We start from the raw sequence: 16,213 nt of genomic DNA on the forward strand, positions 1-16,213 counted from the left end.
TGCAGTAACAGCTCCTCTCCTTGAAACGGGCTGCAGGCTTGATTATTGTTCCCTGGGGTTTGAGTCAGCCCTTTCTTTCTCCCTGTGTTTATCTTTTTTTTTTCTTTTCTTTTAGAGCTGTCCCTCTGTGGGTTTCTCATGAGTTAGGCTCTAACAGGGCTAGCGTTCTGTAGTACTTTCTATTGTATTGATTCAAAGTGTAACCAGTTCCCCCAAATCCCCCAGAAAGTAGCCACAGTATCCTGCTGTTTTCTAGGCAAGAAATTTAGCTTAGAAATGAGAATGTCCATCTGGTTCTGACAACCTTTCCACAGACCAGGACTGGACACTCAAGGACTTGTGGGGGTGGGGAAGCAAATGCTAATTTCCATAAATTTTAATACATTTTAAATCCTGCCTGTGAACTACCTTCTAGCTTCTCAAGGCAACGAAGGGGGGCCCCTGCCACTCAACTGCTCCCCATTTATTTCTCTCCTTACAAGCATTTATATACCGTCGTTCCAAGTATGATCACAGTGGTTTACAATAATAAAACATACATAAAATAAGCAATTAACACATTTCTTAACTCAGCTCCATGGGGCAGGCTGCTGTAGATCTCTGCTGAGAAACTCCATGCCAGCAGAATCCCTTACATTGGTCACACATGCAAAACCTAGAAAGACCCTCAACAAACACAGAATAAAGAGACCATAAAGTATAAATATAAACATGCAGACAAAAACTGAACTGGAAACTGCAACAAACTAGATTGTATGGAGTGCAGCAATCGAAAAACAGAAACATCACCATTCCTCATAATACAACAATAAAATCAAGACATAGAAAAACATCATTCATAACAATAAAACTATATAAATAAAAAGAATACATATTTCAAAACTGAATAGAAAATCCAGTAACCAAAAATTTATATAAAATGTTTTTAAATTTCCCAAACACACACAAAGTATTTCACATCAGCTGACACATCAACTAATACCCAATAATTAAAATTAATAAGGATTTTTAAAAATCCCCTGCTCTCCATACCTAAGAACTTTTGATTTCCAGTCACTCTGAGATTGTGGATGATTGGGGGGAGAGGGAGTCACACACTCCCTCTCTGTCACTCACAAACATGCCTCTCTCTCTCGCCCACACACGTTTCCTTCATTAGACACACTCACACATGCTCCCCTCCTCACTCGCTCTTCTCACACATACGGGCCGATTCAGTAAAAACGCGGGAGAGCGGACGAACGCCCGCTCTCCTGGCGTGCGCACCAGCCACTCGCCGGTGCGCGCGATTCAGTATGTAAATGAGGTGGTGCGGTAGAAACGGGTAAAAGGAGGCACTAAGGACACTAGCGCGACCCTAGCGCCTCCTTTTGCCCCGGAGCAGCGGCTGTCGGCAGGTTTGACAGCCGACGCTCGATTTTGCGGCGTCGGTTCTCGAGCCCGCTGACAGCCACGGGCTCGGAAACCGGACGCTGGCAAAATTGAGCATCCGGTTTTCGGCCTGACAGCCGCTGGCCCAATTTAAATTTTTTTTCTTTCTTTTCTTTTTTTTTTACTTTTTACACCCTTCGGGACCTCAGACTTAATATCGCTATGAGATTAAGTCAGAGGGTGCACAGAAAAGCAGTTTTTACTGCTTTTCTGTGCACTTTCCCGGTGCCGGCAGAAACTAGCGCCTACCTTTGGGTAGGCGCTAATTTCTTAGAGTAAAATGTGCGGCTTGGCTGCACATTTTACTTACTGTATCCCGCGCGCATATCTATTAGGGCCATCAACTGTACACCGCGCACACATCTATTAGGGCCATCAACATGCATTTGCATGTTGAGGGCGCTATTAGGTGCTGCGGGTTGGACGCGCGTTTTCCGCCCCTTACTGAATAAGGGGTAAGGGAAAACGTGCGACCAAGAGCACGTCCAAGTACTGTATCGGCCTGATACTTCCTTACACACATACTCTCTCCCTCTCTCTCCCTCTCACATGCTCTCAGAGGATCAGAGGGAAGCTGTGCTAATTAAAAGTCCTTTCTATAAACAGTATCATCTTACCCATGTTCATACCTGGGAACTTTTGATTTCCAGTCACCCTGAGATTGTTGCAGATTGGAGGGAGGAGGCCATGGGCTCGCACACCAGTAGCAGCATGCACACAAACTTTCTCACATACATACATACATACATACATACATACATACACACACACACACTCGCTAATACATTTGCATGTTCACTCTTATTCTTTCACACACATACATGCTTATTCTCATACACACAGACTCACACAATCACTCTCATTCCTCTCACGTACATTCACTCTATTCTCTTTCTTTTCCATACACACACTCATCTCCGTAACAGCAAACCGAAAACACCCTCCACTGCCAATCACTTTGTGAATTAACTCAAACCTCTGCAAAAAAAAGACACCTAGAACCATGCCATAATATATCATAATATATTCCTGGGGGAATTCTGCACACAGAAACTTAAAATTCTGCAAACTTTATATTGGTCAAAATAACACAATTTACATGACAGTCTTTAAGTAATTACATTTTAAATTAATACAGAAAAAAGTTATTACTTAAAGATGCAGAATTTTAAATATTTTGAGAAGAATTTCCCTAGAAATTCACTGTAAGAGTGTCCCTTCCACTCGCTCTCCCTACTCCCCTGGCCACTTTGCCCTCTCAGGCCCCCAACTCCTCCAACTGCCAGTATCTCTCCCCTCTACCTCTAGGCTCAACCCCTTCCACTCAATTGCCAGTCTCAGAGTTTGACCCTGTTCTCAGAACTGCCCCTCACACAGGCTCCCTCTGACCCTCCCTCTCTCACACACATGCTCCCGTCTCTAGTACACATACACACACCCTCATACAGGCTCTCTCACTCTCTCGCACACACACATCTCCTCATACAAGGTCCCTCTCTCTTGCATACACACCCACACAAGCTCCCTTTCTCTCTCACATATACATCCTGACACAGGCTACCTATGTCTCTCTCTCATGCACCCCTTCACACAGACTCTGTCTCACACATACACAATCCCTTCACACAGGCTAGCACCCTCACATACACACGATCCCTTTTTCATACATAGGAGCTCCTAGTCTCTCTCACACATACACACTCCTTCACAATCTCCTCATATAGGCTCCCTCTCTCTGGCACCCACACTCAAACACCCCCCCCCCCTGGTTCTCTCACACCCTCCTGCTCACCCCTTGCTCTCTCACCCTCCCCTCCCCTTTCACACCTCTCTCCCTCTCCTCTCACACACACTCACTCTCACTGGGTGAGAGTGAGTGTGTGTGAGAGGAGAGGGAGAGGACGTGCGCCATCATCTTCGCCGCGAATGGCGAGTGAGTGTGTGTGAGAGGAGAGGGAGAGGACGTGCGCCATCATCTTCGCCGCGAATGGCGCGCCAGGGCCTTCCTTTTTGCATGCTCCGTTCGCGGCATGTCGGCATCTCCTCCACCATTTTCTGCACAGAATTTGGCAATTTTGCACAGAAAATGGCAATTCTGCTTGGGGGGGGGAATTCTGCGCTCCACAGTAGCGCAGAGACCCCTAGGACTAATAACATTTAATCTCAGGACTCAAACAGCAGCAAACCTTTCTATGAAAAGGCAGCAATGCAAATATTATACCATCCCCTAGAACACTACTATACTACTAACTAGGGAAATAGAACAAACCGGACTGCAGCAAATCCCTACAGAGACATGACACACTAACAGAAATACTGCACCTCAGTCACACACGCAGAACACAGACAGACCCTCACCTAATACGGAATAAGGGACTACAAATTAGAAACAGAAACATGCAGACAAAAATAAAATGAAAAGCTCAGGAAACCAGACTCTGAATAGTGAAATACTAAAGAGAGAACAAAATACAAATACATAATGCACATTCCCAAAGATAGCATATACCAATCACTATAAATGCAAAGTAATTTTTTTTTATTTTTTTTTACCTTTTAGTTGTCTGATCTTATTTTTCTAATCATTTGGTCCCAGCCTTTCTTTTTCCCACATTCCCTTTCTCGGTGTTTTTCCTAATTCTTTTTCGGAGTCTTTTTTTTTTCTTTCTTTCTCTTTCTTCTCTCTCCACCTGTCTTCTTCCCTTCCTCTCTCAAACATACATACAGGCTCCCTCAAATACATCCTGGGTGGAAAGTTACAGTGACTCTGTCCAGAGGGCATACATGATCCATAAGTGCAGGGATGACATCACCCTTGACTGTTATAGACACACTGATGACATGAAACAAGATAGAGGAACTTGGATGGAGCTGCCATCATGAAGCAAATATGGATGCAAACTGATTAGCTGACTTCCTCACCCACTTGATCTATATGAAGTACGCATGTTATAAAATCTACTCCTTTTTCGAGTGAGATCCTATGTGTGTGTGTGTGTGTGTGTGTGCATGAGAGACACAGAATGTGAGACTGAGCCTGTGTTTGTGTGAGAGAGAGCATGTGAGGATGAGAGCCTGTGTGTGTGTATATATGCGTGTGTGAGAGAGAGAGAAATAGGATGTGTTTTGGATTCAAGAAGAAATGTCTCCCATTGTTTTGGAAAAACAAGAGGAAAACGGGAGTATGGCCTTGCAATGTCTGCAGACACACGAGCTATAGACGGTTCTCAGCAGTTTTAGCAAATATGTGCTTGTTTTGTTTTGGTTTTCTTTTTTTGCTAGCATCAGCATTTTGTAGTATTACATCTTGATTCAGCAAAGTTAGCATGAATTGTCACAGATGTTAGGCTGAAGATGAGACTCATGCTATAGAATTGAATCTGGACCCTCATCCCTTGTATTATATGAAAAACTCAAGTGCAGAAGAACCAAGCTAGGGCAGTATGGCTGGCTGTGTGCTGGGAGAGGAGGCAGGTCAGAGGAGGAGCAGCATGGTTGGGTGTGAATAAGTCTGTTTTTCACTGACTCGGGAGGGAATTCTCATTTCTGTGATGTACGCCTCCATTTCTCATCTCTATCTTTGAGCTGAAGTGGAGACATTTCTTCTAGAGAATGCACTTCAGAGCACTTACGGATAAATTTTAAAAAGGACGTACTGATTTTATAACATGCGCACGCATCCACGCCCGATTTTATATCTGTGTGCGCGGGTGCCCACTTGCCGGGGGGGGGGGGGGGAGGGATTTTATAAAAAACACGTAGTGACGCACTCCGGCCTTTCCCCGGTTCCATCCCAGGCCGCTCGAATAAAGGAGTGGACTGGGAGGGAACTTCCCTAATCCCCACCTAACTAATCAAATTTTTTTTGTTTTGTATCTTCCTATCAGGAGGTGAAGTAAGTTGTGTGTGCTGGCATCATGGCGCTATCCCGGCCAGCCCCTGCTCCACCCCTTTAAAGAAACCTGGCACTTCCACATATACCAGGAGAGACGCATGTGGCCGGGCCGCTCTGGAAATGTGCTCAGCGCGCATGCATCCCGGCCATGCATGTATCTCCCAGGATTTGCACATGTCAGGCTTTTAAAATCTGCCCTTTAGGGATCCTATACAAAGACTGCCTTGATATTTTTGCCTACGTAAGAGTCATGTCATTAGTTTTCATCAGTAGCTGATTAACTTCTTTTTTTTTTTTTTTAACAACTTTTTATTTATAGAAACACACAAAGTCATAGGACATTACAACTCCAATATATGATATATGTCGGTATTAAAACATTCCAAAGTACTACTGAAAGACGCAAATACAGTAATAATATTATTATGCACATCCCCAGTACTATTTAATAAGAGGAGAACTACAGTTCCCATGATCCCAGTAAAGAATTTTCTTATTAACTGGTACATCTCCTGCAATCCCAATAGCTGATTAGCTTCTGTTTGCTCTCACTCTCATGGGCCTTTTCTCCTCAAAGCTCTTTTTTTGCCTACACTGCTGCTCTTAATTTTGTTCATCAAACCAGCATGTTGCACCCTAGTTTTAAATTCCTACTACAAGGTGGACAAATCGCCATTGTTTCCTTGTTGTCCTTCTGTCTCTATGCTCCTTGCCAGTCCACTCTTTGTTCATTGTCATATTTCTGCCTTAATTTCCCTCTTGCACAGCTTGGCTTTGCAGATCTCAATCTGGCAGAGTTTGCTGGCTCTGGTTTTACCATCCGATGCTGCTTGCTGGAAGGCTATGACACCAAGAACACCCGTCAGGACAACTCCATTCTGAAGGTACACTATCAAGAGCAGGAGTTCTTACAGCCTTAAGGCTGGCGACCTTAGAAGCGCGATTACAGGTACTGAGCTCCTCCTAATAGCAGCATGTGTTTTTTCTACCAGGTCACGGTTGGAATGTCACTTCTGTCTGGAGATCCCTGCTTCAAAACGTATGTATGCCAATTCCTGCTGTGTATCCCACATCATATCCAGAGCTCTGGGCTCCTCTTCTGGAAGGGTGTACATAAATCAATATCTGTCTTTTCTAAAACGTATGTCGTCTTACGCTTTGTCTAACAGATGAATATGCCGCTATTTGATCGGCTATCCAGTCTGTAGTTCCCAGCCGCCTCCTTACTTCTCCTTTTATGAATAGGAGCCATATTCACCTTTTTCCAGTCCTCCGGAACTACTCCAGACTCTAAAGAAGCATTGAAAAAGTCAGCCTGCGGAGCTACCAGGACATCTCCCTAAGTTCCCTTAGTACCCTCGGATGCACCCCATCTGGCCCCATTACCCCACCTACTTTAAATTTAGTTAGTTCCTCATGAAATAAATAAATAAACACTGTTCTGAAAATCGATTGAAGTTTACTTCACTGCCAATCTTATTTGTGTTCATTTTATGTGGTCCTACTGCAGGCCCTTCCACAGTGAACAGAAATATTTGTTAAGCAATTTTGCTTTTTTCCTTATCGGCCTCTATATATTCCTCCCCTTCACCTTTGAGTGGCATATTGCCACTTTTGCACTTCCTTCTAGATATGTTAGCGATAGACTAGGTTAGAAACTGGCTGAGTAGGAGATGACAAAGGGTAGTGATAGATGGAGTTTCCTCTGAGGAGAGGAGGGTATTACTAGCAGTGAGCCTCAGGGATCAATCCTTGAACCAGTTCTTTTCAACATTTTTGTGATTGACATAACAGAAGGTTTGTTTGGCAAAAAGACAAACTGTTCACATGATACCAAAATCTGTAACAGGGTGGACAACCAGGAAGGTGGGAAAAACATGAGGAGGGATCTAGCGAAGCCTGAGGAGTGGTCTAAGGTCGGGCAGCTAAGATTTAATGCTAAAAAGTGCAGAGTAATGCATTTAGGATGTAGAAACCCAAGGGAAAGGGACAGTACTGGAGGTGAAATTCTTCTAAGCACAAAGGAAGCATGGGATCTGGAGCCAAACATGAATAAAACAGTAAAAGCCAGAAAGATGCTTGGCTGCATAGAGAGAGAGGGGAATAGTCAGCAGAAAAAGGGTCTGCTGGCTATTCCTGATGAGACCTCATTTGAAACTGGAGACTGCACCATGAAAAGGAAATAAACAGGATGGAGTCGGTCCAAAGGGTGGCTACTAGAATGGTCAATGGTCTTCGTTGTAAAGCATATGGGTATAGACTTAAAGATCTAAACATGTATACCCTGGAGGATAGGGAAGCTTTGATAGAGACATTCAAATAACTCAAAGGTTTCCATGTCAGGTGGTGAGCCTCTTTTCACGGAAAAGAGACTCTAGAATGAGGGGGGGGGTCATTTGATGAGGTTGAAAGGGGGTAGACTCAAGAGTAATATTTGGAGATATTTCTTTAGAGAAGGGTGGTGGATGCATGGAACAGCCTCCCAGTGGAGATGGAGACAAAACAGTATCTGAATTCAAGAAAGCATGGGATAAATACAGGGGATCTCTATGGAAGTGATGAGAATTATAATGCTAAATTAATTGGCCAGATGAGCAGACTAGATGCGCCATACATTCTTTTTCTGCCGTCATGTTTCTATGTTCTAGTCATTTCTGGTAGTGTACTTGGATTTCAGCAAGGCCTTGGGATTTCCACATAGGTAACCTATAAACAAACTAAGAACCATAGATAAGGACCCTAAAATGACTGATTGGGTTAGAAACTGGTTGAGCGGGAGATGACAATGGGAATTGGTAAATGAAGTTCACGCCGAGGAAATGGGATTACCAACGATGTGAGAGCAGAAATATGGAATAAGCAGCCAAATGTCCAATCTGGATTTCTTTATTGTGTAGAGACAAAAGTATGCAAGTGGGCCCGACTCTGGCCGAGTTCCGCCCTCTTTCAATAGGGCTGCATCAGGGCCATTAAATTTTTGTTTTGGCTGTACCAACCCCAGCAGCTAATAAAGCGAAGGACTCCCTTGCTGCTCGAGGTCTTATTGCTACCCGGTGTGAGCTTGCAGTGAATTAAAAAAAGACACTGTCCACATCTTTTGACAGAGTGGTTCAAAGACTGTGGAGTGTTTACTTAATGGAAAGGCTTACCACGATAAGATGGGAGAGACATTGAAGAGTTAATCTTGTGTGGAGACCTTTAAAGGATTGACACAAAACTTATCTATCCTCATCTTAAATCTTTTGGGAGGAGATTTGAATTACATCATATTTCTTTTTTGTTTGAGGTATGACTTTTGCTGCTGGAGATTGGAGAGGGAGTTAGTTAATGGGGGGGAGGGGCAGAAAAAGGGAAACTCTGCTAGTTTCTCCTGTAATAATGTTATAGTTATTGACTTACTTGCTTTGTAAAGTTTTGAAAATTTCTCTCAATAAATACTTAAATTAAAAAAAAAAAGCCAGAAGGATGCTTGGGTGCGTAGGGAGAGGAATGGCCAGCAGGAAAAAGAAGGTGATAGTGTCTCCGTTTAAAAGTCTCTGGTTATATCTAATTTAGGGGACTTTGTAATATACTGGAGCCCACACCTGCAAATTGATATAAACTAGATGGATTCAGTCCATCTTCTAAAATAGTTAATGGCCTTCATCACATAGCATATGGGGATAGACTTAAAGATCTAAACATACCTACCCTGGAGGAAAGGGGAGATGTGATAGAAACATTTAAATACCTCCAATGAATACATGCACAGGAGGTAGGACTCTTTCAGTGGAAAGAAGGCTCTAGAATAGGAGTCATAAGATGAAAAGGAGTAAAATCTGGAGAAATCTAAGGAAATATTTCTTTGCGGAGAAGGGTAGTGGATGCACAGACAGCCTCCCAACGAAGGTGGTAGAGATGGAAATAGTGTCAAGATTCATTAAAGCATGGAATAAGCCCAGAGGATCTCTGAGGAAGAGGTAGGTTTACAGTCCCTAAACAGGAGGTGTGCATGGGCAGATTGGATGGGCCATATGGTCTTTATCTACCGTCATCTTTGTTTCTATGTTAGAAAGGGATGCAGAAAGATATCTAGAAAGAGCTGGGCAAAATGTAGCGGGCTTTCTCACCTGAAAACCAGTTATATAATATATCCCAAGATAAATCCACAAACAGCTTTCTTCCATTGCTATATAAGTTTGGATCTGCGTCTTTACTATTGGCAGGTGCCAGCTTATCCAAAGGCTGGCAAGGTAATGAAGGAAATGCTAATAAAGGTTCTTAAATTTCTCAGGTTGACTGATTTTTGATTTCTATGTTTGGACCTTTCAGGCCTCCTTCAACAGCAAAATACATCTGCACTCCAGGACAGGACTCATTGCTGCAGTTGACTTGTAAGGGTGAGGGGATGGGAGCGGCTGCTGTGGGCACAGCTCATCAAACTACGGCTAGACTTTCTATCCTCAGTTCAGGTACCATCAGTCTTTTCCATTTCAGAAACTAGACTGTAGATTTCATAGCTGTCAAACCACTATGCCCTAATTATTATTAGTAGTAGTAAACGCACCAACAAAATCATATGATTGTGCAATATGGGTGTCAGCAAGCCAAAACACACAAAACCTTAAAAGGTCACTGCTGGTCATCCTTGATCATGTACCCAGAAGTGTCTCTTTTTAAGTCTGTCTTTTAATTTTTATTGCAAATAAAACTGATTCTCTCATGTTATTTAAATTATAAACCGCATGCTGGAACTACAAATCCACCCGACATCAGCTGATGTTTCATTAGCAAAGAACTGCTTCAGGGCTAAACATAGTGCAGAGTTATTTAGCTTTAGTGGTTTTCAATAGGGATGCTGGCATCTCATCCAGCTTTAAAAAGCAGAGGCCACCTTGCTAAGCAACTTTCTATTATGTTTAGCCCTGAAGCAGTTCTTTGCTAATGAAACATCAGCTGATGTCAGGTGGATTTGTAGTTCCAGCATATGGTTTTTTATTTAAATAGCATGAAAGAAAATCAGTTTTCAATTTTTTATTGCAAATGAAAGTAGACAGAATTAAAAAGAGACACTTTTGGGTGCATGATTGAGAAGACCAGCAGTGATCTTTTAAAGTCTCACATGTTTTGGTTTGCTGACACCCATATTGCACAATTTTATGATTTTGTTGGCGGGTTTACTAATAAATAAAAGCTGCATAACTATTATTAACTCTGTATCTGCATACCTAGGAACCTTTGATTTCCAGTCACACACACACACACACACACACACACATACACGTTTGCTGCCCTGTACAAACTATTACTGAGCTGGCCCCTCCTCATTCTGTTTGGTTTTTTTGTCTAATCAGGGCCAGTGCAAGGGTATTATTCACCCTAAGTGAATCTTACAGCTTTGTGCCTGGCCTTCCTCCCCACCACGGCCCTCTGTACACACAATTTAAAATTATGCATTTATAATAAGACTTTACATGAAAAAGGACACTCAAAGTACAGTCTTTTAAAGTAAAAGTATCACAACAGTGTATATATTTATTTATTTTATTTATTATTTATTTATTATATTTACATACCTTGATGCAGTGTCAACCAGAAAACCCTGCATAAAAGCTAAAAAGACACTTGGAACGCATATGGTATCAGGACTATTTTAACACATGTTAGGTGTGGGCTTGGTCATCAGAAAGCCATGAGCAAATTAAATTTCAGTTACAATATAATGAACCTCTCATTCCAAAATAACGCTTGCAAACATTACGCTAGGCCCTAAAACACGTTCTGTTTTCCTAATATACCTATTAGGAAACATTACGCTAGGCCCTAAAACACGTTCTGTTTTCCTAATATACCTATTAGGAAACATTACGCTAGGCCCTAAAACACGTTCTGTTTTCCTAATATACCTATTAGGAAAACAGAACGAGCTAAGCTGCTATAGATCCCTACATAGAAATGATATGTTAGCAGAATACTTAACCTCAGTCACACATGCAGAACAAAGACACACACTCACCAAATACAAAACAGAGTGACTATAAAGTATAAGTGGAAAAATGCAGACAAAAACTGAATTAGGTACCGCAACAAGCCAGACTTTGTATGTAGTGCACCAATGGAAAAACAGAAAAATCACCATTCCTCAGAAAACATCAAACAATAAAATCAAGACATATAAAGTATTAATCATAATAATAAAACTGTACTAATAATATTTCAAAACAGCTGATGAACAGAACATCCAACAATTAAAAACTTTTTAATTTCCCAAATACCAATAAAATATTTCAAAACATCATACAGATCAAACACATAAATAGTTAAAAATCAATAAGAATTAAAAAAAAAAACAAAAAACCTCATTCTCCATGCCTGGGAACTTTTAAATTCCGGTCAATATAAGATTGTTATGGATTAGTGGGAGGGGAAGAGGATGCACAAACTTTCTACTCTCTCATATACACACATGTTCATCCTCATGCTCACACAGATAGATATACACAAATGCTCTTTCAAAACTTACACTGGCTCCCTCCCTCCTCTCTCAGGCACACACATACACACTGGCTCCCTCTCTGTCAAGCACACACATAAATGTGTTTCTTCTCTCTCAAACACACACAAAGGCTCTCTCTCAGGCATGCCTGCTTACATACACTCATACACACACTTCCTCTCTCTCTCTGGCACACATGCTTACACATACACAGCTTCCTATCAGCACCCATGTTTACACACGCGCTTCCTTTCTCAGCACACATGCTTACACATATAAACACACTCTTCCTTTCTCTCAACACACATGCTTGCGCACACACACACTGACTCCCTCTCTGTCAAACACATATATACATGTGTGTTCTCTCTCGAGCATACATACAGCCCTTTCTCTCAGGCACACATGCTTACGCATACTTTCTCTAACAGGAGTGCAGGAGTGGTCCCCTGCCAACACGGAACCTCCTTTAGTTGGGCCGCTGGGCAGGACGTGATCCCCTGGCAGCCTTGGTGCCTCCTCTGTTGGCTTCTGGGTGGGACAGAATCCCTCAGCACCCAGGGGGGGCCTCCATTTTGGCCGCAGGGTGGGATGGAATCCCCCGGCAGCTGCTGCCTCTTTCAGTTGGGCTGCCGGGCGGGATGGGATCCCCCCGGCAGCCATGGTCCTCTTCTCTCCTTCGACTGCGGTAGGATGAGCTCCACTGTGGCTTTGCTGGTCTTATTGCTCCCAGGGGCATGGGGAGGGGGGACAAGCTGTGCACTGCGACACATGAGCACAACTTAGGGAACAGTGGCGGCAGCCATGTGCCTTCTTCAGTTCGGCTACCGGGTGGGATGGGAAAATAAAGCCCCCCCTTCCTCAGTATGCCACTGCTCAGAGTTTTCTGCTGCTGGCCCGGAGACCCAGCAATTCCTTTAGAATTCCAGGGTCTCCGGGCCAAATCTGGAGAGTTCCCAGGTATGTGTATCTGACATGAGCTACATTAGTACGCTTTGTCTGATTCATGAAACCACTATGCCCTACATATGGGCACTAGTGTATGTCAAGAGCAGGAGGAAATATGGACCTTTTAAAATAGACACCTATACCTAATATCAACAAACCCAAATGTTTTGAAGATATTATAGCTAAAAATATTTAAGAAAACTTTGATGTCTTCTGAAAAACTGAAGGAATAATCAATCCAGATATGGAAAAGAAGCAACAGAACCCTCTGGGCTTCTCTATCATTGTTTTCACCTCATATCATTTATACTTAAGCCACTCTCCTCCTCAAACTCAACTAGCCATAACCAACATGTTTAGAAATATCCAGGCTTTGACCCTTGTGCCTATCTGCTGGTGCTTCTTCTTGCCTGTCCTCTTCAACCCTATCAGAATTGTCAATGAGGCTGTCCTCTCCCACAGTACCATACTTTCCTCCACTTTAGACACTCACACCACCTCTCCTTTATCCTGTGAAACATCCCATACTCCTACCCTGGCTCACCCATGGTACTCAATTATTACGGTCATGCACCCACTCTACAGAGCATCTCTGGCAAAAAGTACTGCTTTCATGCTGACTTTCTACTTTTCAAATTTATGCTTACTCCTCCCAATCTATCATGCCCACCAAGCAAGAGTACTATGCGCATTTCACTGACATCTTGGCCTCCAACCCTCCACTGTCTAGTCACCACTGCTCTTCTCTCCCTGTTGAGGGAGGGGCGGCTTTGAAGGATGCTTACGATAGGCGGTTAGAATCCATCCTTAAGCAAGCCTTCGACGTGTCAGCAATGACACTGCAGATCGCTTCCTACTGTGCCCTGGTGGCTTGCTCTTGCTTGCTCCTCTCGAGAGAGGCAGATAGCTCTGGGGCGCATGCTGGAGAGGCGATTGAATCTGCTGCAGCCTTCCTGGCAGACGCAAGCTCAGACCTAGTGCGTACCTCGGCCAGAGGAATAGCCTCAGTGGTGGCAGCCAGAAGACAGCTATGGTTGCGGAACTGGACAGTAAGTGGGGCGAATTTCCAGTGCCTTGACTACCGGAAGACAGGAAAAAGAGGTCTCAGCACCCCTCACCTATGAGGGATTGGGCCGGGGCTCCCAGTGCTTCTGGCCCGTCGTTCCAGTCACCTCGACCCTCTGGGAGGTCTCAGTCCGTTTGGAACCGGCAACCCAAAAGAAGAACAGGTTCAGGCTCAGGCTTGACTTGAGCTTCCCTATGAAGTTGGGCTGACCCATCATGGGAAAAGGAGATAGGGGGTCGACTTTCCCTCTTCTACCAGTGGTGGGTCAAGATCACGTTGGACAAATGGGTACTGGACATCATAATAGAAAGCTATGCTCTGGAACTTCGCAGCATCCCTTAGGACAGGTTCATCATATCACCTTGTCACTCCCAGCTCAAGAAACTGGCAGTGGAATCCATACTGATAAGGCTCCTCAGTCTGAGGGCTATAACTCTGGTACCTACACCCCAAGTAAATACAGGGCGTTATTCCATCTATTTTATCGTGCCCAAGAAAGAGGGCTCATTCCAGCCCATCCTGGATCTCGAGTGTCAACCGTTGTCTGTGGATATTGCACTTCCGCATGGAAACTCTCTACTCAGTCATAATGGCACTGCAACCGGGAGAGTTCTTAACCTCCCTGGACCTCTCCGAAACCTACCTTCAAATTCCAGTCCATCAAGACCACCAGAGTTTTCTACGCTTTGCGGTACTAGGCCAACATTATCAGTTCCAGGCATTACCCTTCAGTCTGGCAACCGCCCCAGAACATTCTTCAAAATTATGGTGGTCATGGCGGCATGACTGAGGAAAGAAGGGATCCTGGTGCACCCCTACTTGGAAGACTGGCTGATCTGGGTGAAGTCATTGGAAAAGAGCCTCCAGGTGACCAGCAGGGTCAGGTCCCTCCTACAGGTACTCGGTTGGGTCGTGAACATGGACAAGAGCAGCCTCAAGCCCTCCCAGTCCTTAGAGTACCTGGGGGCCCAATTCGACACCAGGCAGAACAAGGTCTTCCTCCCTCCCCCAAGGAGGAGGAAACTGATGGACCAAGTACGCCGGTTGACGAACACAATGTGCCCCAAGGTCCCAAGGTGTGGGACTATCTTCAGGTTCTTGGCCTCTTGGCATCAACCCTGGAAGTAGTACCATGGGCGAGGACTCACATGTGGCCTCTCCAACACTCGTTACTGTCACGCTGGAACCCACTGTCCCAAGGCTACTGGATTCACCTCCACCTACCAATGGCGGTATGCTTTCAGCTCCAGTGGTGGCTACAGGAAAATCCACCTAAGCAAGGACATAAACCTTTCCCCACCAAGCTAGATCGGCCTCCAAGGGTGGGGAGCTCACTGTCAGGAGCTGACTGTTATGCCCATCGGTCGCAGATGGCTATGACCACTGTTGCTCACCTCCTTCTTTTCAGCTTTGACTCCGTTGGGAAGACTTGTGGCCTCCCCCAGCTATCGCCGGCCTGCCCACCGTTCCCGGGCCTCCCCGGATGCTGCAGACCACCATCTTGCCCTCAGAATGCCCTAGGCGTGCATGCACAGGCCAGTCTTTAAGCATGTCATGGCGGGAACCTCAGGGGCGTCCCCTCCGGATGACATCATCCTTCCAGGACATTTAAGCCACCTGGCCCTGCCTACCTACGACTTGGCAAAGAGTTCCCTCATTGATGAATCCGCTTCACTTGCTACTGACTTCCCATTCCAGTTCCTGCTCCTTTGGCACGAGACGCTCTGGGTACCCGCTCCTCGGGGGCCCTTTCTCGTCTCTGGCTATCCACTCCTCGGAGGGCCTATTGCCTTGGACTACCACTTGCTCCATTTCCCGGGACTTCTCCTGGAACCTCCGCTACTGTGAGTACCTCCACTCTACGGACCACTACCGTACCATCTCTAGTGTGGAACCCTCATCGGTGTACCCCGCGCTGCGGACCACTACTATGACATCTCTAGTGAGGAACCCTCATTGGTGTACCCTGCTCTGCGGACCATTGCTGTATCTTCTACAGAGATATTCCCCTTGGGTATACCCCACCGCACAGACTCTCTTTCTCCTGCACTCCCCGCTTCACAGGCAGTGTCTCTCTATTCTCTAATAAAGACTCTATTCCACAGCTGTGTCTGATGTCTGCTGAGACCTTGCCTCCCGACGGTGAGGCTCACAGGGCTCTTCCCTGTGGGCGGTATCATCTCTCACCTCAGCCCAGGGCCCACATACCTACTAATCCTAACACTGATAGCATAGGGATAATGGACCAAGGAAGAGGCGAATTGGAACATAAACCGCCTGGAAGCTCGAGCGGTCAGACTAGCATGCCTGCAGTTCAGCCACAGGCTTCAGGGGCAAGCGATCCATGTGATATCAGACAATGCAACAATGGTTGCCTACATCAACCACCAGGGAGGAA

General features: G+C 44.8%; 1 protein-coding gene across 3 annotated transcripts in view; it reads left to right on the forward strand.

The window, feature by feature from the left end:
* FAM102A (family with sequence similarity 102 member A) overlaps window positions 1-16,213 on the forward strand; it is a 57,858-nt gene that overhangs the window by 17,426 nt on the left and 24,219 nt on the right. For all 3 annotated transcript variants that reach the window (XM_029611535.1, XM_029611537.1, XM_029611536.1), the window contains exons 4-6: window positions 6,094-6,210; window positions 6,319-6,365; window positions 9,638-9,777. In XM_029611535.1, the coding sequence (XP_029467395.1) occupies window positions 6,094-6,210; window positions 6,319-6,365; window positions 9,638-9,777 (304 nt within the window). The remainder of the gene's footprint in view (window positions 1-6,093; window positions 6,211-6,318; window positions 6,366-9,637; window positions 9,778-16,213) is intronic.

Source organism: Rhinatrema bivittatum, chromosome 8 (assembly GCF_901001135.1).
Source record: "Rhinatrema bivittatum chromosome 8, aRhiBiv1.1, whole genome shotgun sequence".
NCBI lineage: Eukaryota > Metazoa > Chordata > Amphibia > Gymnophiona > Rhinatrematidae > Rhinatrema > Rhinatrema bivittatum.